The 24,470-nt window shown below is 42.4% G+C and overlaps 5 protein-coding genes across 5 annotated transcripts; 3 read left to right on the top strand and 2 right to left on the bottom strand.

Moving 5' to 3' along the window:
- Positions 1-3,118: 3,118 nt before the first annotated feature.
- On the bottom strand, positions 3,119-4,003 carry EAE97_001731 (uncharacterized protein; the record flags this gene model as incomplete). The annotated part of the gene is made up of 1 exon (XM_038872242.1): positions 3,119-4,003. The coding sequence occupies one exon, from the start codon at positions 4,001-4,003 to the stop codon at positions 3,119-3,121; it is 885 nt and encodes a 294-aa protein (XP_038736800.1).
- Positions 4,004-4,716: 713 nt separating this feature from the next.
- EAE97_001730 (uncharacterized protein) lies at positions 4,717-7,371 on the top strand (the record flags this gene model as incomplete). Its single annotated transcript, XM_038872241.1, has 1 exon — positions 4,717-7,371. The coding sequence occupies one exon, from the start codon at positions 4,717-4,719 to the stop codon at positions 7,369-7,371; it is 2,655 nt and encodes an 884-aa protein (XP_038736799.1).
- Positions 7,372-8,049: 678 nt separating this feature from the next.
- Positions 8,050-9,036, bottom strand: EAE97_001729 (uncharacterized protein; the record flags this gene model as incomplete). The annotated part of the gene is made up of 1 exon (XM_038872240.1): positions 8,050-9,036. One exon carries the CDS (start codon positions 9,034-9,036, stop codon positions 8,050-8,052), a length of 987 nt encoding a protein of 328 aa, XP_038736798.1.
- A 1,488-nt stretch (positions 9,037-10,524) lies between these two features.
- Positions 10,525-10,848, top strand: EAE97_001728 (uncharacterized protein; the record flags this gene model as incomplete). Its single annotated transcript, XM_038872239.1, has 1 exon — positions 10,525-10,848. The coding sequence occupies one exon, from the start codon at positions 10,525-10,527 to the stop codon at positions 10,846-10,848; it is 324 nt and encodes a 107-aa protein (XP_038736797.1).
- Positions 10,849-11,879: 1,031 nt separating this feature from the next.
- On the top strand, positions 11,880-14,179 carry EAE97_001727 (uncharacterized protein; the record flags this gene model as incomplete). Its single annotated transcript, XM_038872238.1, has 2 exons — positions 11,880-11,952; positions 12,022-14,179. The coding sequence occupies 2 exons, from the start codon at positions 11,880-11,882 to the stop codon at positions 12,843-12,845; spliced, it is 897 nt and encodes a 298-aa protein (XP_038736796.1). The 3' UTR covers positions 12,846-14,179.
- Positions 14,180-24,470: the final 10,291 nt, after the last annotated feature.

The raw sequence follows: 24,470 nt of genomic DNA, 5'->3' as shown, positions 1-24,470 counted from the left end.
TCTGTGATCGATGGCCTTTGCCTCCTTCATCTGCATATACACCTTATACTTTTCTTCGAACTTCGCTTTAATGGCTTCGACCACTTCCATACGTCTTGAAAATTCGGGAACGCCTCTCTCGTGGGGGAAATAATGATGAAATACACAATTAGATTTTGGCGGGGTTTGAATGAGGAAGCATTGTCGTTTTTTACGTCTTCCAGTGGAGGAGGTACGGGTACATACACATGTGCATGGCGAGATGCATCGCGCACAAGTTTTGTTTTTCTTTTCTGGTAATATTGCATTTGGGGTGGCGTCTTGATGTCTGCATATAATTTCTATACTCCATTTTTCCACAGTTGCTCTGGGACAGCTCATGCGAGTGAGTGACTGAACAGTATTTTATCTCGTCTATCCTTCATAAGTGGACTTTTTATTGGTGGGAGCAACGGATAGGGATCTTTGGTATATGACAGACAAAGGATTTTCCTTTCTTGTTTCACTACTTCACTTACCGGCTAGCTATGGTGGGAGGAACTCTGCTTGGCGCCATATATCAGACAAATTCTAAAAATGGTGAAATTGATGAGGGAGTAGGAAAAGTTCTAATCTCATCCACAAGGTTGAGACGGAATGGAGAATGGGAAGTAGAGATGATGGTTATGGGATGTCTATTTTGTTGGTTGATTGCTAGACGGATGGGCTGGGATGGAATAGGATGGGTTTGACGGTGTTGTATAGACAAATGGATGGATGGACGGATAGTTAGTCTAGGGCAGATTTTCATCATGGTGAATTGATGGCCTGAGGGTACAAGAGGCGCGCTATTGGGAAGGAGTGAAGTTACAGTCTAGATAAGGAGGGATGGTGGAAGATGAAAGTTGGGCGTGGGTAGTCTGGAAGAGCGGAGGCAGTGTGTAGGCAGTCAATCATTTCTGGGAAGTAGATACGAGAGATAATTTGGAAATTTTGTTAGGTGCTTGTCTTTGTGTAATGTGATGTGTGATGTGTGAGACGTATGAAAAGTTAGGGCAATCTATTGCTTTCGCTTTCGCGATTGCGAATACGAAAGCAAGTGCCAGGTATATGGCAGGTACCTAGGTGGGTGTATACTATTCAGCATAGGTAACAATCTGTTCCATTTTCAGATGAAAGATCGAGTGTATTTCCAGACTTACTAACAAGAGTGAATAAGTGAGCTTTATTTCCTGCCTGCTTACACTAGCGATATTCGCGATAGAGCATGGTTGTCTTTGGTTTGATTGGCTGTTTGCTTGTGGTAGATGGAGTGGATTGATTGGTTGGGAAGGAGTTGGGGAGGAGTTGGGGAGGAGTTTGTGGTGGATGTGGAAAGGGATGGATGGGAGGTATATATAAGATTGTGAGATTGGGAGGTTGAACTTGTTGAATTGGAGGTTTGAGGGGAGAGAGAAGGAGAGGGAGGGGGAGGGGCATGGGGAGCGGAAGGAGATTAGTTAGTGGGGGGTTAGTGTTAGTAGATGTCAGTTGAAGGTTTCTTTTCGCTTGTTGGATGGAGTGGGTGAGTGAGTAACTCAAAGTGAGTAGTTTCATGATGAAGGTAAAGGTAATCGTGAGAGAGGGTGAAGAATGTGGGAATGGAAAATAGCCAGCTAGTGAGAGAGTGAGAGAGTGAGAGAGTGAGAGAGTGAGAGAGTGAGAGAGTGAGAGAGTGAGAGAGTGAGAGAGTGAGAGAGTGAGAGAGTGAGAGAGTGAGAGAGTGAGAGAGAAAAGGGGGGGGGGAGCAAAAAGATAAAAATCCCGTGTATGGATTTCGTTTTCCTGATATTGGAATTTTGATTTTGTATTTTGAATTTGAATTTTGAAAGGGGATATAGAGAGATGGATATTAGTAATGGATGGGGTGATGTGTAAGACTTGCTCTCTCTCGTATTTACTACATAGTAGATAGATATTTGTATAGTTTATATTTTATATTTCTTAGCAATTTACACCCAAATAGTAATTCTACCATTCCGGGTAGCTTATTCAATGACGTGTGTGTTTGATAGGCGAGAAGGTGATGGGAATATCTAGTGGGATATTGGAAGGGTTGATGGTGTTGTGTTTTATTGTGTTACATGGATGGATACATTGTGAGACACGTTCAAGAAAGGAAGAAGGGAGGAAGGAATTGTATTTGAGACTGTAGATTCATGTCGTGGTTGTGGAATATGAGGATCTTTTTATTTGGGGGTTTGCAGTATATAGCTATCGATGCAAATTGAGTAGGTACTTGAATAGGATGGAGTAGCGAGTAATATGGGTGAGAGGAGAATGTGATGGTGGTGTAATATATTCTTGTATGTAGTGTTTGTGCTGAGTTATCTTGAGTTTAAGGATGTGTAATGGAGTAATTTTCAGAAGTCTCTACTCATAGTTTCTATTTCAGGTAAGCGACGGTAATGATGCGGTAATGAAAAAGGGCGGGTACTATATTCAATATCGTAAATATTACAAAAGAAACAAAGTGTGAGATAATTCAAAGTGAAGAGTGCCCGGGATAGTATCAAGCTATTTCGCTATTCGCTATTCGCTATTTGCTTTTTACATCATGATCATAGAGCGTATTAGGATTGGAAAGAGATTAGATATGTGAGCCCGGGGACTGCATGAGGTCTACAAGTATAGTTTAGATGTTGAGATTATTTTAATTCCAGGAAGTGATGGAAGTGGCCTATGAAAGGTGAGCAGACAAAGGAGGCAGGTATGTATGTATAGTAAAGTAAAGCAGACATCCACGAAATCAACAGATTGAATGACAAACAAAAGCAAACGGACGAAAGTGGTGAAGCGAGAAAAACATCTATCATCTTGATTTTGTAAACGAAAGCAAGCTGAACTATACAGAGACTTGTTAGCAAACGGATAAAAAGCGAAGAGAGAAAAGAATCGATTGTCCTGATTTTCACCATAATCTTCTTTGACATTCACTTTTGTTCTTTTTCATGAAGCCAGTGAAGCACCACATAAGATGTGAAGGGAGTACAGAGGTAAGATGTGACATTGTATGTTCAAGTTATCAAAAACTACACTGCTGCTCACAATCATGCGGGCTACCTAAATCAATCAAGTCCAGCCGCTGCTGGCAAAAGGCGAAACCTCAAATACTGTTTGCTTAAGATTCCGAGTCCGGCGAATCGAGATCAACCGCATCTCTTGACCGTAATGACCTTCTCGGCGTGTTCCGCTTGTTCCGGTCGGCCATGAAGCTCGTCCAGACCACTTCCCATAATTTCTTGAAGTCAATCAGTAATCTCTTCTGATCTTCTTTCGAGAGCTCCATCCTTTGAAACCCATTCACGTGATTGCCCAATCGTTGAACCAAATCTGCCGCCCAATCATTGACTGCTTCAAGACCTTCCATATTTAGTTCAAATCCCATAGAAGATACCAAGACTTCCCTTGCTAGGCATTCCACGCGACCCTTCCAGTCCAAAATCTCATTAGCGATCGCTTCCAAACGACTATTGTCAACTCTCCTCGTCACATAGTTGATCATCAAGCTCTTGAGTCGATTTCTTAAAAGATAAGATTGCTCTACCAACATCAGTAGATCGTGTGGCGGTTCCGGAAAAATTGCGGTGTTGTGAAAGTATGATGTGAAGCCATACTTGTGACCTTTGCACTGAAGACAAAGAGGAGCTATCGCAGATTGAGATCGAGGCAAAACACAGGAAATTGATGAATGTTGAAGGGAAGTTGATGAGCCATTGAAATGCTGTATTCCGGACATTGGAGGAGTTGAAGCAATTGTTGATGGTCCATCTGGCTCGTATAATGAATTTGCAGGAGAATAGAAAGAAGTAATCTCGACTTGAGAAATTCGTGTTCCTCCAAGTCCTTTAGAACCGAGATGATGATATTGTTGATGATGACAAGAATCGTAAGGTTTCGTCAAAGAAGAAAGTTCATGTTCATGTCTATTATGAGGAGGTGACGGAGGAAACTTGAGAGATCCGAGACTTGAAGCTGTGACGTGGTCGGACAGTGGAATGCTCATGGTAAGAGCGTATACGTAACGATATGAGTCTAGTAAAAGAGAACTTTTGGATCAAGTTACTCGTTTCGGAAAATCGAAATATCGTAGTAATTTGTGAACAATGATTGTTACGGTAAGTTGTCGGAGAGAAGGAAGGAAGGAAGGAAGGAAAGAGATTTTGAAATTTAGAGAAATGATTTCTGTTTAAATGGATTGTAATTTATGGATTGTAATCAACGTATGAAGAGAAAATAAATGAAGGTAGGTATGGACAAATGAAGGTGCAAGTTTTGAAAGAATGAGAAGGAGTGAAGTGGTGACATGAAAGCAAAGAAGAAAAAAAACTTGCTACTGATCTTCTTTTGGCGAATTCAAAGCTGCTACTCTCACTCCAGCTTCATGAATGGTGAAGAAGGTGAAGAAAGCAAAAAGAAGTTGATAAAGTTAGATATTCTTTCAGAACAACATTTTGATATTTGCTATACTCTTTCAACAGAGTTTGTTATACATCTTTTAGAGGAATAGGAATTGAAGTTACAACAACCTCTTTTATTTTGATCATCTAGTCAATGATATTGGTGTCGCGTGGTGTCGTGTTTCGTGTGAGGAATCTTCGTCATTATTCGGATTGGGAAGGCGGTATGTCAAAATACATGGCAGAATTAAATTACTTTTTCTGATTTCTCGACCTCGATCAATATATCACTTCGTCGCGTGGAGGAATTGAAGTTAAAATGGCGCCCAAAATGCCTTTGAGGCCTGCTGCTACGAATAAACGCAAGGAGCCTCCATATTCATCGTCTAACGGTAGGAATGATGCTGGGAGAGGTCCCGCCATGAAGCGCAATAAGATAATGGATGCGCGATCGATAATGACCCAAACAGCCGACGCTGCTCTCAAAAATGGGGACCTAGATTTGCAATCATTTCTGAATGCGCGAGAATATGAAATAAAGGCATTGGAAGATGGCATGAAAAGGTCAAAGGGGGCCTTGTCTACCAGAGCATTCCAACAAGTACCTCGGGACATGAGAAGAAGAACAGCTAGTCATAATGTCAAGAGAGTACCAAAACGTTTACAAAAGAGAGGGGCGAGAGAAATGAAAGAGGACAATACACCGACTGTCAGCGCAAACAAGAGAAAACCGGGAAGTTCCAGAGGTCGCATTCGTGCAGAAACGGCCAAGAAGTTGGGGATTTTGGCAGACAAGAAAAGGGCATCTAAGGGTGCAACTAACGTGGCAGGAATTATAACTAGAGCTGCAAGGCCAAAGATACGGCAAAATGCCTTGAACGAGCCTCAGAAACCGCCGGCGAAGTTTCGAAAGCGACAAATTCACAAAACTTGGTTACCTACCCATTTATGGCATGCGAAAAGGGCGAAAATGACAGAGCCCAAAGAGCCACTTTGGAGGATGGCTATACCACTCAATTCAACAGAAAAATCATACAGACCGACACATAGAGCAGGAGGTAGTAGAGGGGCTGTAGCTTGGGATATGAGTTACATGAGTACTATTGGTCTTAAAGGTCCAGCTGAGTCTATCGGAAAGGTTCTTTTGGCCATAGGCATACCAGAGATGGATGTAAATTCAGCAAAGGGCGCAAAATGGAGAGCTGGGAAAAGGAGCTGGAATGGGTGGCTTAGCAGAGAAGTGAAAGAACAAAAACTACAGATTGGCCCTGCCGTCGCGTTTTGGGATATTCATGAAGACTCAGATAGCAATGCTACCAATGTATCGAAAAAGTCAATGAGACAAGTTTTGATCAGAATTCATCCTTCTGCATTCCTTGAAGCATGGACTGAGCTCCTACGCCTGTCGAAATTGCAACACCCAACCGTCCAGCTTGAAGACCTTCGTTTTGAGATAGGAAGTATCGAAATGACAGGTCCAGGTTCAACAGAAGCTTTAATTGGTATACTTCATCCATACTTCCAGTCCGAAGATGATCAAGAGCCACATGCACAAACATTTACTTCGCTAGCTGGTGTTACCAATCCTGCATCTTTACCAGCGAATTCTCTATTGTCATTCTCAATTATGGATCCTAGACTTCGATATCCACCTCGCAAGGTTGAACTTCCAGATCCAGCTGATGAGGAAGCGAATTTCGAATTGGCCGAATTACTGTCTTCTTGGCCGGCAGATCAGTCGCCCGCTTCATCACACCTCTTTGATCGAGACACACGATATAAAGCTACTCGTCTTCCTTCACAAAAAGCCTTAAATCGCCGCAAAACTCTAGCACCACCAGGCACTTTTCCTTCCATCTCAGAACGTGATCCTCCTATACCAATCATGCTTCTTGCATCAAGAATGTTAAAATCCTCAGCAGCACAAGGTACCTGGACTCTTCTTGCTCCGTGGAAGTGTATACTACCAATTTGGTACGGTTTGATGCACTTTCCCTTGTCATCTGGCGCCAATCCTCGTTTCGGAGGTCTACAGGAGTTGAGGCAATCACACTTTGAGCATGGAGTTCCATGGTTTCCAGCTGATTATCCCGGAACAAATGCCGGGTACGCTTGGGAGGTCGAGCAGAGGCTGAAAAGAAAACGAGAATGGGACAAGAGACCCAAAGGCAAGAGAGTCGAGTGGAAATCTCTTGATCTTGGGGGTGGAAGGAAAGGAGAGCTTGGATTGGGCTGGGCATGTGACTTTGAGAAAGTGGCCGGGCTGCCTAGATTACCTGACAACGAACAGAGTAATGCGAGTGGTGGTGATGGACCAGAAACTACTGCTGAGTCCAAAGGAAAATCCATCGAGAATCCTTTCAGCCAACTCTCCAGTAGGACGTTTTCTTCTCTACTTTTATCTCCCGTGGCAGACCTTCCAGCATCAACTGAACTCACTACTATCCGTCTAACACTCTTAACTCGTGGCGTCGCCACTCCCAGCGCTCGTATATACCGTCTCCCAGCCGAATCAACCGTTAGCGAAGATTCTATAAACTCTACTTCCACCACCCCCTCCACTCTCCGTCAAGAATGGCTTTCCCTCGTTCCCGCGTCTCTGCATAAGAAACCACCACCTAACCCCAAAGCCAAAGACCTTAAAAACATCGGTAAAATACCATTCAACACACCACTACCCCAACGCGTTCAACTTCTCGCAAAATCTCTGCTGCAAAACCCACCATTACAATATCCAAAAGAGAAAAATGACTCGGAACATCATCCTATGGTTCCTGGGGAGGAAGATCTCGTTGGCTTCGTTACTACTGGGGAGTATAATTTGGCGGAGGGGAAAGGTATCGCTCTTGGGACGGTGTTTGCGAGGGAGATGCTTAAGGAGACGAGGAGTAGGGGATTGAGGGAAGGGTGTTTGTGTGTGGTGAGGAATTCGGGGGAGACGGTGGGGAGATTGGTGAGATGGGAGAGCGCTTGAATCTTCGGTGTAGGGTAGTGATATTGTGATGATGAGTGTTTTGTTCTAGGTGATGGGTGTATATGATACACCTACTATACTCTCGATACGAAGCGCAAGAAATGAATTCCGAGTCGATCCCGTTGTTAGAGCAGGATTTCAATGGCAAATCATTTGTATGAGTCATTAGCATTGGTAGCAGATTCAGACCCTCAATCATCTTCACATCACTTTCTTTGGTTCGTTATGGTTCACAATAGATAGACAGATACAAATCGCTAAATATCCATAACATCACATCACATCAGCAAGCGAGCAAGTTAAAAAGCCGTAGAAATATATCCGTGTTGTTGCACTGAGCAAAAGGGTAAAGAACATATTTATATCGTGGTTCTTAACGCGCCTATCCTATCCATCCCCGCAATAAATGGCACTATTTCCCCAACAATGGAGTTCACCAATCTAAAGCGCAACAATCTTCTCGTGCTAATTCACCTGAGCCGTAATAAATTCCATTTAAGCAACAGCCGATTTATCTGGCAAATGTAGATATGCATCGGGATCCGGATGTCCAAATTGAACTTAACATAAATCTCCCAAAATGTTTTAGATCATCATAGTCAAAGACCAAACATCAAATTTAAAAAGTTGGTTGCTCAAGAGGGAAGCCACAACCAACAACTGACACCATGACGGTATCTAAACTTCGATAAAATCCCACGCAGTCCCCTCCCCATCCGTCTCCACCAACTCCGTCTCATCATTCCCAATTTTCATTTGTCGAAACTTATCCCCATGCAACATTAACAAGAGATGTCCACCCGATGGATGAGCTCTCGTACAGAACCACTCATGGTTCCGATGGTGAGTAACCTTGCAATAATATTTTCTCTTACCGTCATGACCAAAGAATTGTCCGGAGACGCAGTTGCGGAAGCCAAACCACCCATCGCGCTCTATGCATGTCCAATGGCACCCTCCGGCTCGAAGGATATTAGGAGATATTTGAAGAACTCCCTCTTTGAGTGTGATTATCCCACCATGATTGCGATCTCGAATCATGAATGTCTTTCCAGCGTGCGGAACTGTGTCGTGGGAGAGAGAGCGACGACGAGAGATGAAATCCTCGGTCATGAGTGTGTGGGTGGGTGTGTTGGAGCCAGTCGTGAAAGATGCTGTTTCGGCAATCGAAGCGGCGTTATCCTCTTCATAGCCGGTTTCCACCTTGGAGATATTTGCAAGGAGACTGGGGATATCGAGTAAGGTAAGGTTTGGTTGTAATGGGCCTTCAATTTCAATCCTCAAAACATCTTTCCATGGTGTTTTGTCTGGTAGATTTTTGGCATCGAGAAACATATAAACTTTCGCACTAGCCAACTGGACGGCATTTGGAAGCTCGCCAATATGGGCGAGAGACTTTTGGAAAGACTTGATGTCGGATTTTTGTGAAGCAGGCCGCGAAAAGTCAGGGATCAATCTCACTGTGAGGGAGCTGATTTCACTTTGTCGGAGGACAATTTCTGTTGAGAATGGAGTACGCAGCTTCCAATCTTTTGGTCCAGAACCTCCAATATCAGAGAGATCGCCGGATATAATGAGATGTGGAAGTGATTCTTCGCGTTCAAGGCCATACTTCTGAAGTTTGGCAATAAGCTCGTCCACATGCAGATTCTTGGAAGGGTTCATGTTGAAGATAAGAGATGCTGATCGCCAGTGAAAAATTCCCAGCAAATCCAGAGACGTTGGTTTTTGCTAGTCGAAGTGAACGTTGATCTCATAAATTTCAGTTCGTCTACCTAGTATCACTGCTGAGTGTTTGTTTGCTTTTCTCCTTGAACCCTAACATTATGGTAGAGATTTGATGACTCCGTTTGCCTTGACACGTGTGGCTGTGCCTTACGCACACTTATGAAAATGGCACTGCATATTTATGCACCTTATCACTCCAATGAACAGGTTCATTGATATTTAGTATCCGTCTTCTATTGGTGAAGTGATTGATCAGCGGTTACTCGACTTGCGCCAGTCTGTACAGCTCGCTTCGTGATTCGGTCAGATTCTTGTCATACCATCGTTCTTAAAAGTAGGTGTGGGTCTAGTGATACAGTACCAAGATGGTCATCAAGGTCATGTGATCGAAATCTTGCGGCTGATCAATGTGCACCTCAACCTCAATAGTAGCTAAATCGACCTAACATCATTTCGTCCCGTTGCATTTTTACTACATCTAGATCAACGACCTCCAAAATCCATGATTCTTTTATGGTAGTGACATAAAAATTTCTGTTCTAAACACCTGCTTTTGGTTTCGAAGCTACTCTGTGGTGTTGATTCTACATCAGTGAATCAATATGCGTCTTGCCTGTCTCCTTTTTGCTTTTATCATACTTCATGTTTATTAATCTCGAAGCCTCCTGAATGGTATTGTAGTTTTATGTTTGAGGGTTCAGAAAACACCCTATTCATCACAGGATTCTTTACTATAGAATGCATAGATGCGGGTAGATGTAAGAATCAAACAATCGCAAGCTACAACTACTCAGAATTCTACTCGATCTATTCCCTAACGAGATTTCGCTTCTTAAACGAGTAGCCAACCATAAAGCAGACTCGGCAGAATAACGTTGCTTCGTTTCTGCGGATTATCGTCGGAATCAGTTTTTACTACAAGAGCGAGAGAGCGGGAAAAACGATAAGCCTTTCTTTATCACAAAATGAGGTGCACGTAAACTCGTACAGCTTGCTGATTTGGTTAATTCGTAGTAAGACCTGTGGCTGAAATAAGGAGCTTCTCTTCGAGAACAAACATCCGCATGTTCATACCTTGCAACAATGTGCAGTGAGCTAGCTCAACCGCAGTGTATACGCGTTGTGATTGGTTGAATACCGGCGCAGTATCAAGCCAAATGTCAACGGGCGCCCGATGCTGGCATCCAGCTTCTGATCCATTGTTCTATTCGTGCTAATATTCTCTTCTAGAACTTATTCACGTTGAGAAGATGATTTATTCAGAGGCAGATTAAATTGCGAGCGAGAAACCTTACAATGCAGTTCCATTCAACTCGTCTTTTAGGCTGTCGTTTCCGGATCGAAAGACATCTACAATACATGTATCTGTTTCCAGAGATACATTGAAAAAGCAAACTTCCAGGACACTCAAAATTCATCTTTTCTATGTCGGAACCGCCCAAATCAAGTACTTCCTTCTCGGATCTTCCGATTGAGCTTCGCTTAGTTATTTGGAGTCTTGCAATATCTCCCCGAGCTGAAGTAGTCCGATACAACTACACAAAGAAATCCTGCGTCTCGAAGGATGTTCCAGCTTTACTCCTCGTTTCACGCGAAGCTCGAGCCGAAGCTCTTCACAAATATGAAATAAGTCTTGGAACTCGTACCAAAGTCAATTCGACCATTTACTTCAACTACGAACTTGACACTGTTGTCTTTGATTGGGAATCATTCCGAGATTCTTACCCGAGCCGTCACATGCATTACTAAGAAGAATGTTGTCGAATCAAACAGATCCGTGTGTCGGAAAAGACTCTTGATTATCTAGTTCAAAAATAGGATGCGAGATTTGACTGTGTTCAAAGAAGTCGAAGAAGTCTCTATCTCGGGATGCTATGGAGGGTGCGGTGAAATCGTGAGAAAAAGATTTCTTGTCTAGATTCAGCGATTGGTTCATGGATGACATGGAATACTATCCTTTCGAAAACGGTCGATTGCTACCGAGACTTCATTGTCTGGATGCTGGATGGCGATGGCGATTATCCAAGGCACCTGTGGTTTCGGCAGTAGAATAATTGGGCTGGACCAAGAGGAATACGGAAGATGGCCTGGACTGGCATGTTCATAGAGGCTTAAATAAATCTGGGTCTCTCAGATTGAAAGAGGTAAAGGAAGCTTTTCAGCAATCATTCGGAGTTGTATCATGCTTGCGCATGACGAATTTTGACCTCGAGTCTCAAATTTTATGTTTTTTGAACCTGTTTATCAACCCGGACCTTAAATAACTAGCACCTCAGATGTGGGTAGCAAGGACCTGGCGGAGGTGATATCTGACTCAAAAAACTTCACGAAGCTGAGCACAAAATTTAACTTAAGAATACTTTGAGACCAAACTATCTATCTACATGAGAAGCTCTCAATCACAGGAATAATGTGGATGGCTAAACGAAATGCAATGATTAATTTATGCCATCTTATTTTCAACGTCTATGACTACCTACCTAGGTGAACTTGACAACACGCTGGGAATAAAACTCAAGTAATAATAAACAATTTTGATTATCGATTCAGTTCTAAAAGCTTTGCTCTGTTTTGCGCTATGAGATGCGGTTCTCCGACATGTAACTGGAAGTTGAAATTATGCTACTTCACCGCCTTTTGGCAGAATGATAGTTCGCGATATCGACGACTCCCCGGATCTTCAAAACCACAAATTCTCCAAGCAATTCTCGAACCCATTCCAACTATTTCTTGTAATTTATCTCAGACTTTTTAGTTGGCACTATCTATACATAGCCGCAATGCCCAAAGAAAAGTCTGTCAATCCCGCACAAGCTCAGCGCAAAGCTGAAAAGGCAAAAGCTATCAAAAAAAGTACGCAATCAACCATTCAATTTGCCAATATTGTCTATTAGCTCGAGCATAATACTAACTTATCTTCAGGCAAGGCATCTTTACAAGCTCAGAAGAATGAACGACTCGCCAAGAAAAATCCACAACGTCTACAATCCCAACTCGACGACCTCAAGAAGATAGAAAGTTCTGGCGGGAAACTCACAAGTCATGAACGATCGCTGGTAGAAGGATTAGAGAAGGAGATCAAAGCTGTAAACAAAGCGCGCGAATCTTTAGGCGATGCAGCACCTCAGTTTTCGCAGTCGAGGAGTGGGTTTGGTGGAGACAGGGGAGGAAGAGGAGGGTTTGGGGGACGAGGCGGGAGCGGTGTTTTGGGCAAACGAAGAAGAGATGGGGACATGGACAAGGAGAGTAGTGGGTCGGATGTGGACGAAGAAGTTAAGAGAATACCCATGCCAAGGGATACGCCACCTCCTTTCCCCAAAGAAGTACTGGATAAATGGTACGCGGCGCGACGGGCGCGGTATCAGGCACGGAATCAAAATGAAAACGGCGAGAAGAGTGGAGGCACAAGCGCGAATTCCATGCCATTGGGAGGAAAGGATCGTGGGGAATTTGGTAATCGGGATACTGGAAGTGGTGTGAAAGTACAGCAAGAAGTCAAGACAGTATATGAAGCGAAACCGCAAATACGAGATTTACGAAAGGAAGCTGTGGCTTTTGTTCCCGCGGCTGTGAGGATGAAAATGCAAAAGGGAAAGGGAGAAGGTGGTTTGATGGAACCGGAAGAGATGGAAAAATTAGAAAAAGAAGGTTATATCGCTGGTAGTACTGGGCAAAGGAAAGAAACTGAGGAAGGTGGTCAAATGACCGTCGAGATGGAGGAAGTGGAGGACGAAGAATATGCTTGAGCTGCATCATCAATCGCGGAGAGCATATATGTACGATATCCGAGTTAAATGATACCCCCGAAATTAAATGCAATTTGACGTCTTCAAGATATTTTTCAGATGATCACTCAGACGCAATCATCAGACCTGAAAAGGGAAATTTTCCTAAGATTGTTGATGAAGTAGGAACAGAGTTCTACCGAATGCTATCTCGCTATTGACGAGTCGGAATACACATGAGAGAATTCATGTCCAATATACAGCCACATCCGCATTCAAGAAAATGCACATTGCAAGAAGGCTCGTTTACAACAAGAAAAGTGGACACTACGAGAAACGGGGGTCTGAATGACATGTAACAAATCAAAAGTGGCAAAAGAAGAGGATAATCAGTGTTTAGGTCAGATTTTGCAAAACGGGTGGAATAAAGTTCACATGAAACAAGGAAATTTTGAGTGAAAGAAACCGAGAAAATCAACAAAAGCTACTCATCTATCAATCGTAGCTTCCCAGCATTTCTCTGCTGACTCGTTTATGTCCCCTGAATCTCTTTCCGTGGAAGGTTTCCAGAGCCGCATCATACAGCTTCACATCCGCAATTGCTTAATCAAACACTGGAACGTCCAACGTTTGTCGGTAATGAAGGTTCCTACGCAATTAGTGGATGTATTTGCGGCACCAAGTATCTCAAGTTGAACTTGCACATGAAGTATCTTGGTTACGTCACTTTATGAATGTAGATGGACAGTCAGCGTTATATGTCGACTCAGAATGTGCTTTGCATAGATCGTGCTCGCGTTGTTATTGCTTGAAATAGCATCGTAGCCCATGAAAATATGTCGTATACAGTGCATGTATTTGTACTGAAGGTCCTTGCCCCTGATTATGTAGCGTCGTCAGTACATCCAAAATGTATAATTACCACTTCATTATCTGTATGCTTGGGACCCACGGACTCGAAGTTAAGATGCATTGAAGGATTGGATGGTTGAGCTAGTTGTGGTTGAGTTCAAATTATGAGAGACATTGGTTCTGCTCGCTTCAAGCTTTGGCCGGACGTGCAGTTCAATTGCAATCGATTATAGGTCTAGGTTGATTCTCTACTCATAGCCTTGCTGCTTCTCTCTGAAAATGATTTTCTTCTTATTCCTCCACTGTTCCATTTAGATCATACTGAATTGATGAGAATACGAACAAGTTGTTCTACATCTTCGTCATCAATATTCACTTGTTCTATAGTACGGATAGCGTGTATGCATACCGTACATTTTCAGGGCTGGGCGTCTGCTTTATTACATTGTTTACGATTCTGGCCTTGTTTTTTCTACAACCGATAACTTATTTCTTGGTAGTAGGCTAGAGCGAGAATCAATGTACCAATACCACCTATTCATCAGAATGGACCCTTGGGTGATCTATCTAATCTTGAAATCCGGTTCGTACCTGGGTAAGGCTTGAGCATGTCAACTACACTCTATTTGGAAGTCTCATCAATCTACCATTTGGAAGATTCTGCTACCGTATTACACGACAGTTTTTTTTTGGCAAAAATCTAAAATGCTAGAAGTGAATAGCCCCAAAGCCTTTCTTGACTTGTGAAGAATACCGTTCATTCACGTAAACCAGATATGGACCAGTCACTATGCGTTTCGTCGTATGCACTATTGCATCGCTCGAGACTTTTCAAGAGCGCAATAAAACCAGATGCTATGATGACTTACTCAAAGCTAATGGCCAAATGTAAAACTTGGTGTGATGTCGCTGTTTGAGTTTGCTGCTTTATGAGGATACGTAAAAAGCCTCCAACACACATCAGAGGAGCTTTTGGATCAATGTAGAAGAAGCTTTCTACCATGCCGACTTACTAGCCAGGGCATATCACTGTGAGTTTGTTCTCCTAGAGCCGGGTGCTGAGTACCCACGTTCTCGGCTTTCAAACCCCCTTCCATCGTCCTAGCTACGAACAATCCCAAATCCAGGGTTTAGTTCAAACTTCAAGACACCTATACTTTCCGAATGACAGACATTGATAAATCTACTGGTTCAGAACTACTAGATTTTCCCAGATAGAGTGCTAAATATTGGATCTTGGGAAACAAATGAGAGACAATCCGATGCTGATGAAAGGGACATGTTTTAAGATGATGGGTTACTGGATTGGTGTTCATTATCACTTGACTTTTTTTTTTTAACAGATTTACATGTCTATTGGTACTTGCTCGAGCATAATATCAAATCATCAAGTTTTCTTTCATCGCCATCTAATTTCGAAACTAGTACTCATCTACTCGCCCCATTTTCACAGCTCCCATTCATAAACATACGCACATCCATACCCCCTATCCTCAGACCTCTATTTCTCCCACCACCTCCCTGTCATTTTACTATTCCCTTCTTCCATCCATACCACTCTTCCCTACTACCACCGTTTAACAAACTTTAATCTTTACAAAAATGCCCTAGCACACACATCAATCATCCTATCTACACGCTTCATATCCCATATCTTATATCTCACAGCTCTCTAACTTCTCGCTAAGCCCCCTAACTCCCTCCCTCATGTATCCCGATCATGAAAAACACACTATAACTACCTAAATAACCATCTAAATACTCCACTACATCATCTCTACTATGACTCCCTAACACATTTAATTCCAAAATTTCTCTGATGGTGAAATAGTATCAACTAAATAGAACGATAGATATATAACCCCATCCACAACATTCCTATACCTTCACACTTACTTATTTCTCTTTACACTGTATACATATCTCTGCGTATATATAAGAGAATATACACAGATCGTTGAATTATCCCGTTTCGCTCTGCTCTCCTTACACATATATACTAATTGGTGTTATATATATCATATCATATCTCTATCTCTATCTCTATCTCTATCTCTCTATCCTTTCGTAACGATCAAGTCTCGTATTATTCGAGTATTGATCGCGAACCAGTAACTACAAAATCAATCACCACAATCCACAATGCACAATCCATCATTCCTCACCCATCCATCCACCAAACCCCTCAAGAAAGCCTTCAAGAAAGCCAGACACACAACCCAGCACACTCCAGAACCCCAACTATCCACCCATCTCATCTCAACCCACCAAACGATTCATCTCTCAGCATACCACCCAGCAAGATTATATCCGATAGACTCAACATTCCCAGAACTTTTGATATCTATGTCCGTGTTCGAAGTTGAATCAATCCATCATGAGACGCAGTCTTGAATATACAACATACACGTTTACATTACATCATATCATCCCAGATGCGCGCAGGATTTCTGCAAAGGAGATTTTTATGATTTTTTTGGATAGGCTTCATTTATCCATCCATTCATTCATTCTATAAATCTTATCACCGTATTTCCGTTTGAAATATCATTGCGATTCTACAATACCTTGACAGTTTCCTAGGGGCAAGACGGTGGGTTTACATTGAATGGTATCGGGTACTTGAGATGAGATGGAATAGTTTTGATCTCGTTTCTTAAGTTTTGAATTCAAAATGCGTTGATTTGATAGATATTGTATTATCTAACTATTCCCAAGACTTCTTTCAAATGAACAATCCATCCCCATCGACCTCTCCACAATCCAAACATTTCCTCGCCTAGGAAAATTACTCCAAGTATCCTGAACAAATAAGTGTCTACACTCATCTCAGCTCAGCTCCTCAAAACCAGACGTTTACATACATACGTACTTCTCCAAAGACTCTATCCAGCTAATCCCCGATCCATCATCAAATCACATGCTCAAACCCCCAAAAATCAAATCTCAACGCCACATCCTCGATCCTCCCTCCAAAAGGAGTTCGGAGTAATACATGCCATCACAAAATCCAATTCAAATTTTCCGCATGAATTTGCCCCCGCAACATATACAAATCTCTCGATGGCGAAATCAAAACCAAAACCAAAACCAAGGTCATAGAGAATAGAAGATCACTAGATACACAGAGACGTGGTGAAAAATATCAATCACTTGATCTCATCATTCTTACACACCGCGAGATGGGCGAGAAAGATTGATGGATTTTTGCCTACCAATCGGTCTTAATTCTCATGATCCAAGCTGCGTGTCATCAACTCCTTCCCGTCCCTTCACCCGCCACCTGCGTTTGTAATTCTTACTACCTACCTACCTGATCATAGTATACTTGCTTATGTGTACCCCACCCAGACAATTCGAGACCTAAAGCCGATTCCACACTCCTACTCCTACTTCTAGCCTCCTCATACTCGCAGCAACATCCTATGAAAATTGAAAATCCCAGCTCCCTCTACAAATGTTCTAGACACGAAAGCGGCGTAACATCATCATGTATGTCATCACAACCACTAACAATGCAGAAGCAGCATCATGTCATCCAACTCTCACCAAGGCCGAGCTAGTCTCACTTGCTATGACTCAACCAGATGATAGGATACGAGACGCAACGCAACGAACTAACACGATATCACCTGTTTGGCGATCCTCCGGGCGCGAAAACATGTGATGGATGTAATGTGTAAGTGGTGAGTAAGTGTGGTGTGGAATGATCAACACAAGCATGAGACATTACATTCTGGAAATGAAATGAGATGATGAAATTGGCGGGTGGGGGGCCAATAAGAAGAAAATAGGCAGACAGATAAGCAGCGGCTGGTGAGATTTTGATCTGAGCTGGGGATATTGTATAGTAATGTGTATGTATGTATGTATATATCTGGATACTTTTCCGAATAATAGGTAGCTAGGTAGCGAGCTAGAAAAGGCGGTGGAGGGATGGCTGGATGGATGGATGGGTGAAGGATGGAGGTGAATATGATATGATATGATATGCTTGTATTGTGTAAATGAATGTAGGCAGATCGTAGCCTTGCTTTGCGTTGCCTTGTTCTGCTTTGCCTGCCTTGCCTTACCTACCTCACCGACCGGATCTAAGGCTTCTTTCTTATTTCAAGGCTGTACTCAAATACCCAAAGAAAAGTAAAGAAATAACTTCATCCATTTATCTTCAGCCTGATACAAAACCAAGCCCATCTATTTCATCCCTTCGTCCATCCGTCCACACACACACAACTTCTACTTTCCACGCGCTTCAAGCAAGCAACATGCTCAGCACAGATTTTTCCGACTTGCTTGCTTGCTTGCCTACCTCGTTACCCAATACCGTGAAATAAAATACAATAAATAAAACATCCATCTCACATCCACCGATCGACGCATCATTAGCAAATCCCCCATCCCCCATCCCATTTACCATTCCCCATTTCCAAGCCAGCAGCATGGACACTCAACACTCAACACTCGACACTTGACACGGCTGGAGTTGAGTAATGTAATTTGGATAAAGAGACTGGCTGGCTGGCTACTAGGTAGCTGATTCAACTGGGGCTGCCGCTTTCGGTAGTATAGACAGGTAGACAGGTAGGTAGGCAGCAGGCAACCGTCCCAGCAACTTAAACTTAACCGAGTGGCATCGGAAACGAGGAATGTTTTTTGTTCCATGCTTGCTTCGAGAAGGAGGATTGGATCCTGGTTTTTTAACTTGGGTGGTGGATTGAATGGTGGATTGATTGATTGATTGATGATTATATCATTTTCGTTTTTATAATAATACTGATATTAACATGAATATGAATATAAACATAAATTTAAATATACTAAATCTAAACAATATTCATATAACACCTAAATACCTACCTACCTAATCATAAGAATTAACAAGTACCACATCGCAAAAATGAAACGATTCATTCCATTTTGCTATCCTCCCCATCCTCCCCTCCCTCCAGCTACTCTACCAATCCAATCCAATCCAATCCAATCCAATCCAATCCAATCCAATCCCAACTCCGAGGTCCCGAAACAAAAACGAAAAAGAAAAGAAGAAACTGCATTCCTCTTCTCAATCGCCCACCCTACAATTCTTTCTATTCTCTCCTCTATTCTATTCTACCTAGGTAGGTAAAATAGTTCAAACCACTGAACTCTTCAAGTTATTATTACTCACTCACCATCACCATCACCATCACCATCACCATCACCATATCCCTGCATCCCTGCAACCATGCATGCAACTAACCACACATCCCTGCTCGCTCATCCAATCCCCCTCTCCATCTCCTTCATACCGAATGATTTGCAATCTTGGCATTGCAATTCCTCACCAACTGTTTTTCTAGAAGATTTCCCTTTCAAGTTTGTTTCCATCTCTCTCTTTATTAAGGAGATTAATTATTATACATACCTACTCATATAATATACTCATACTCATACTCATACTCATACTCATACTCATACTCATACTCATACTCATACTCATACTCATACTCATACTCATACTCATAAAACAAACTACACAATATTTTTCTCTATCAAATCAGATTGGGTTGCTACACTATCGACCGACCTCGGCCTCGAATGAAGAAGGATGAGTTTCATAGAAAGATATTATAACTAGATAAATAAATAAATAAACAAAGATTCCAAGTATGGAAATAAATCACTTATTATATATTATCTACTACAAACATATATACATATTACATACATATCATATCAAATGCATACCACATCCATCATTCAATAAGATATCTACTTACCTATCTACCTATCTACCTACCTATCAACCCAACTCACCAAAAAAATCAAAATTCCAAATGCAAATCTCAATAGCCCCCCGCGAAAAAATCTCGGAAAGTCTGCTGATGAGAGAATGAGTCAATCGAAGTTTCTCCGAGTTTTTCGGTGTTGTGGTTATGAATCACCATACTATGCCATACCATACTATGCCATACCATACCAAACCATACCATACCATACCTAGATAGATAGACAGATACTTATTACCTTATTGTCTAGGACACACGAGGAAACTAGGACGCAAGGAAACAAACTACTGTAGGATTCTACAATGTAGAGGGTATGTATTAATTATTGTTATTAGTATTATGATACTACTAGGTATATACTATATACTGCACTATATACCTACTCAAAGATAGCCGTTTCTGAATTCTTACAAATTTATATATCTGTAGTTATCTGTATCTGTATCTGTATCTGTAACTGTAACTGTAACTGTAACAATCAAATCCAGCACCTCCACCTGCACTCGATAACATAACCAGGAAAACCCCGTCATTCAATCACACATGATATGAGATTCGAGACACGGATTGGTTTATAGATATTTCTCACGAATGAAAGAACTAATAAGATGTTCTTGACCGTCTCGAAGGCGTGGTTTCTCATCGTGTCTATGGCTCAGCTACGCTACCTACCACTCACTCACTGACCAGGGCCGTGAAAGCGTGACCGATGACTGAACTGACTGACTGACCTAGATTTCGGAGAGGAATGGAAATTTCGCACCCCTCCAATAAATGGAGCCCGTTCTTATGGTAATGCATGATATGATATGATGCCAACAAGTTACAACGAACGCGGGGATGCCACTGAAGTGGAAAGAAAGATCCTTCATCATTAGGATCCCTGTCCTTGGAAAATTCCATCGGCCACTCCATCTCCCATCTGCATCTGCATCCCATCTGCCACTCTTCACGTCCGTGTTTTACATTTTGATGATGTGTTTCTTTGCTCGAGTGGTAACCTTAGTCACCTGATGACCAAGACGGATAGGGTATTCGTTGTTGCACTCGTTGTTACGGTCAAGCCCAAGGAGCTGGAGACTCCCGAACATGATTCTCGCTCGCGCTTCGTTGTCTCATGCCAACTGGATTGGAAATTGGAAATGAAGCTCTCGTGATGTGATGTATGTATCCTCCGTACGAGCTAGTGTCGAGGATTGACCCTCGTATGGTATTACCATGACGAGAACAAGCGCATGGTGAACGAGACCAAAGGAGAAAGATTTACTTAGCACTTTGATTGTGAAGCTCGGACCTTTCTGTCTGACGCCTTTATTTTGCAGCCTGGAGTGGATGGATGGATTTGACTCATCGATGGATTTCCGGATCCCGATACCCAAAATCGATAGAGGATTCTCTTTTTGGGCCGTCGGTGTTAATGGTGAATGAGGTGAGGGTGGGTGAGTGAGAAGTGGGATTTTCTTATCCAGACATGCCAGATTCCAGATTCCAGATTCCAGATTCCAGATTTGATGCAATTGAAGAGGTGGAAATTTCTCGAAAAGATCTTGGGTACAAATGGTAACCGTAACATGCATGCTACAATACACTTTGCAGCGGAAGGAAAAAAAGCAAACAAACCGAAATATCTCGAATTTTCCACTTCTCTCGATTCCATGAGGGAGGGGAAAGCGGATACCCACTTTCCTTCACTGAGGTCTTGTCCTGTCCTGTGAAGGAATACTGCAGCCCGTAATCACAACGCCGGAAACGAGCATGAAAAAAAAAGCCATTCCAAGCAAAGCTGCTGCTGCATGCTTATACTTGTCGTCGCCAAACCAATCAAGAGATGCGCTTCGGATAGGGGTGGGGGATATATTTGACACGGTCATTGGTCGTGTGCTTCATGGGTATTATTAACAGTTTAGATGTACGAGTATGTGTATGGGAGTATTCTCCTATTTGCTATGCTATCAACGCCTCTGTTTAAAAAAGCCTTTGCTTCTGAGATCACTCGGCTGGTGACATGCCAGATTCGATCTCATCGAGAATTATTACTGCTTACTTGGGCTTATGAATCTCCAGGACTTTGATGTGAAAGATACGAATGATTTGAAAGGCTGAATGGATAAAAGTTTCCTGTAGTTATTCTTTTCTGTCTTTCCTTTCCTCCATATTTAGAGGGGGCTGATGAATCTCGCTGAGTGATACCCGGGTGTGTTACAATAAGGTCATGAAACTGGTGATGATACCGGAAGCGACACGGCTAGGGAAGAGTTTTAAGTCGGATCCAATTACTGTAGTTTTCTCTCGCTTCTGACTTCATTTTGCCTTGTCTTTGTGTTGCATCTATTTTGCTTTCCTGCATGATGTGAATCCCAAGGCGGGTGAGACTATGAATGAGATGGTAAGAAGGCAAAAAGTTGGTGTGAGTAATAATTCTTTGTTTCCCGTATATTTCGTACATAGTATCTGGATTTCGCCATTACCGCCATTTTCCCGAGTACCTTAGGTAATACTTGATACGAGTGATGATCGTACCTAGGTAATAATCGTAAATCGTACTTGGAACTGTCAGTGGCAATTAGCAGAATCTAAATTTGACATTCACCATTTCACAATTCACAATTCATAATTCACAATTCACAATTCATAATTCACAATTCACAATTCACAATTCACAATTCACAATTCACAATTCACAATTCATCGGCGATAATGAGCATGTTGAGAAGTGATTCGAACCTCTAGACTCTGGGACAGCATGGGCAAACGGAAGTACCGAGGGGAATGCGCAATTGCGAAGAGGCTGAGGAAATCACTCGTGCCTAGGTGTGTCGATTCTCCGTATCAAAGCCATGCCGCACAGCACCATAGATGGTCTATGCATGGGATAGTCCGACTGTAATTTGAAATTCCATTCCGTTGTGAGGAGGGGGGAAATTTGAAAATAGAACAGGAAGAGAGAGGATTCGTATGCCCTTGCGTTTCATGAGATATTCCCCACACCCAGATCGCAATTGCCGATAGTCCGTACAGGATAGGATAGTATAGTACAGTGCGTAGGTAGATGATGCTCTTTCTTTTGCGTTGGCTCGGCTGGGCTGCGAGTCTCTTGGAAGGCATTTGATTGATGGATGGAGCGATAGACATTGAGACTTTCAGCACTGATTGCAAGGCTGTGTACGATATTCATCATCGGTGGATGGCGACGGTCGAAACGGGCTGAGCGATGAATATCTCCTGTCCTGTGCAAGGCAAGGCTCAATACCGCCAGCATACAGCCGGATGAATGGGAGGATGTTTGGCGGGTGTGTGCTCCGTAATCGATCAATCATCAAGAAGAACGGGAAATTTGAAAGGGCGGATGCTTAACAAGCAGAGACACTGATGAAATTCTTAATTACACTTCTTGATAATCATATCATATCATGTCCTATGAAGTAGCGGAACACTGCATATTCTGCACGACATCGCTAGTTATTAGAAGTATTGTAGGCGTTTTCTTTCAAAGAGTTAGTTATTGATGAGGCGTGAAGTATGAAAGCATAGCATTTGGTGGTTCGGAATTACTGTCACTGGTTCTGTTTTTGAGAATAATCTCTTCTCCTCGCATCATTTTTGGAATGGTAGAGGATGAAAGATCCCGCTAAGCTAGACTCTACTCAGTCGCACATTGAAATGAGTACTATCGCCATAAGTAAGTACTATTACTATATCAGATGCAAGCATTTCAACGTTGGTTGTCTTTCTTTATCCATCGTCAACTGATTGTTTTGCATGGGCTGTTCCTGTTCCGTACACAACCATAATGACCACCATATTTTCTTCTTTCTTTCTTTCGCTCGTTCTCGCTTGCTTGCTTTTTCTCTATTTGGGACCTTCTCCTTCCTGTTCTGCTGTATGATTCTCGGTTGGCTGATAATTTGGCTGAAATGGCTTTGGCATTGGCGATGAATCAATCAATGTGATTTGTAGAGAATGAAAAAATAACAAATGCTAAGACTCATCGATGCACATTGCTTGCAACATACATCTGCTCTGTATTTCTCTCTGTCCAGTGCCCACACTCCTACACACACATCTCGATCTTTTTTTTCGTCGGGGGGTTACCTTATCCTTGTCTCTTCATCACATCCCTTCATCAGTCATATCTGTTCCGTATAGCTGGTTGGTTCGTGAGATGAAGCTTTGCCAGAAAACCATGTGGTTCCTTTACGTCTCCGTAATCACTGTCGGTGTCTGCCATGACCAGAAAATAGACCGACCGACCATTCAGATGGGATGGAGTTGAAGCAGCAAATCTCATTAGCTAAACATAATCATAACCATGCATGTTCGCAGCGGCAGGAATTGTAACAAAACAGCAGCCATGCCCGCCCGTACGCAAAGATTTCTTCCCTCTTCATCGTCAACATGTATGATTCCCGAAACTTTTAAGTCGGCGGCTCCTTGAAGTCTGCACAAATTATCGTCGAATACCTACTAAAAACTCTTTTATTGCATCAGATTAAATCACATCTCAACTCATTCATATATACATATCCTCATTAGAAAAAATAAAAGATCTCCCAAAAAGGGAAATAAAAGCATAACAGCATAAAAGCATCAAAAAAAAAAGGAAAAGGAAAAGAAGAGCAACGTTGTTTGTTTGTTTATTTGTTCGTTTGTCTTTATAGGATTCATTATATTGTTATTCTTCACCTCTATTCTACGTTGGAAGAGTTCCTTCATCTGGTCTCTTGATTCTACCGTCAATTATCACCTCGATCGACCTCTTATCCTTTCACGGTTTCACAGTTCTACAGCTCAATTCGCATCTACCTATCTATCCATCTACTTCGACATTCGTACATATCAATCACACGGGTTTGGTTTCCTACACCTCCTCACCTTACCTCACCTCACCTCATAGATCATCTTACCCGCCCAAAGCCAAATCCAAATCCAAGTCAGCCTGTCTGATTTGTAGTGGTTGACTGACTGACACTGACCTTTCATTTCGCCCGCCCGCCTCCTAAAAGTTTGACCAGTTCATCCGTCGACA

Source organism: Botrytis byssoidea (genome assembly GCF_014898295.1).
Source record: "Botrytis byssoidea strain MUCL 94 chromosome Unknown BBYS_003, whole genome shotgun sequence".
NCBI classification, from domain to species: domain Eukaryota; kingdom Fungi; phylum Ascomycota; class Leotiomycetes; order Helotiales; family Sclerotiniaceae; genus Botrytis; species Botrytis byssoidea.
Note: the sequence above shows the minus strand (reverse complement) of the source record. Positions and strands in the feature narration are given on the sequence as shown.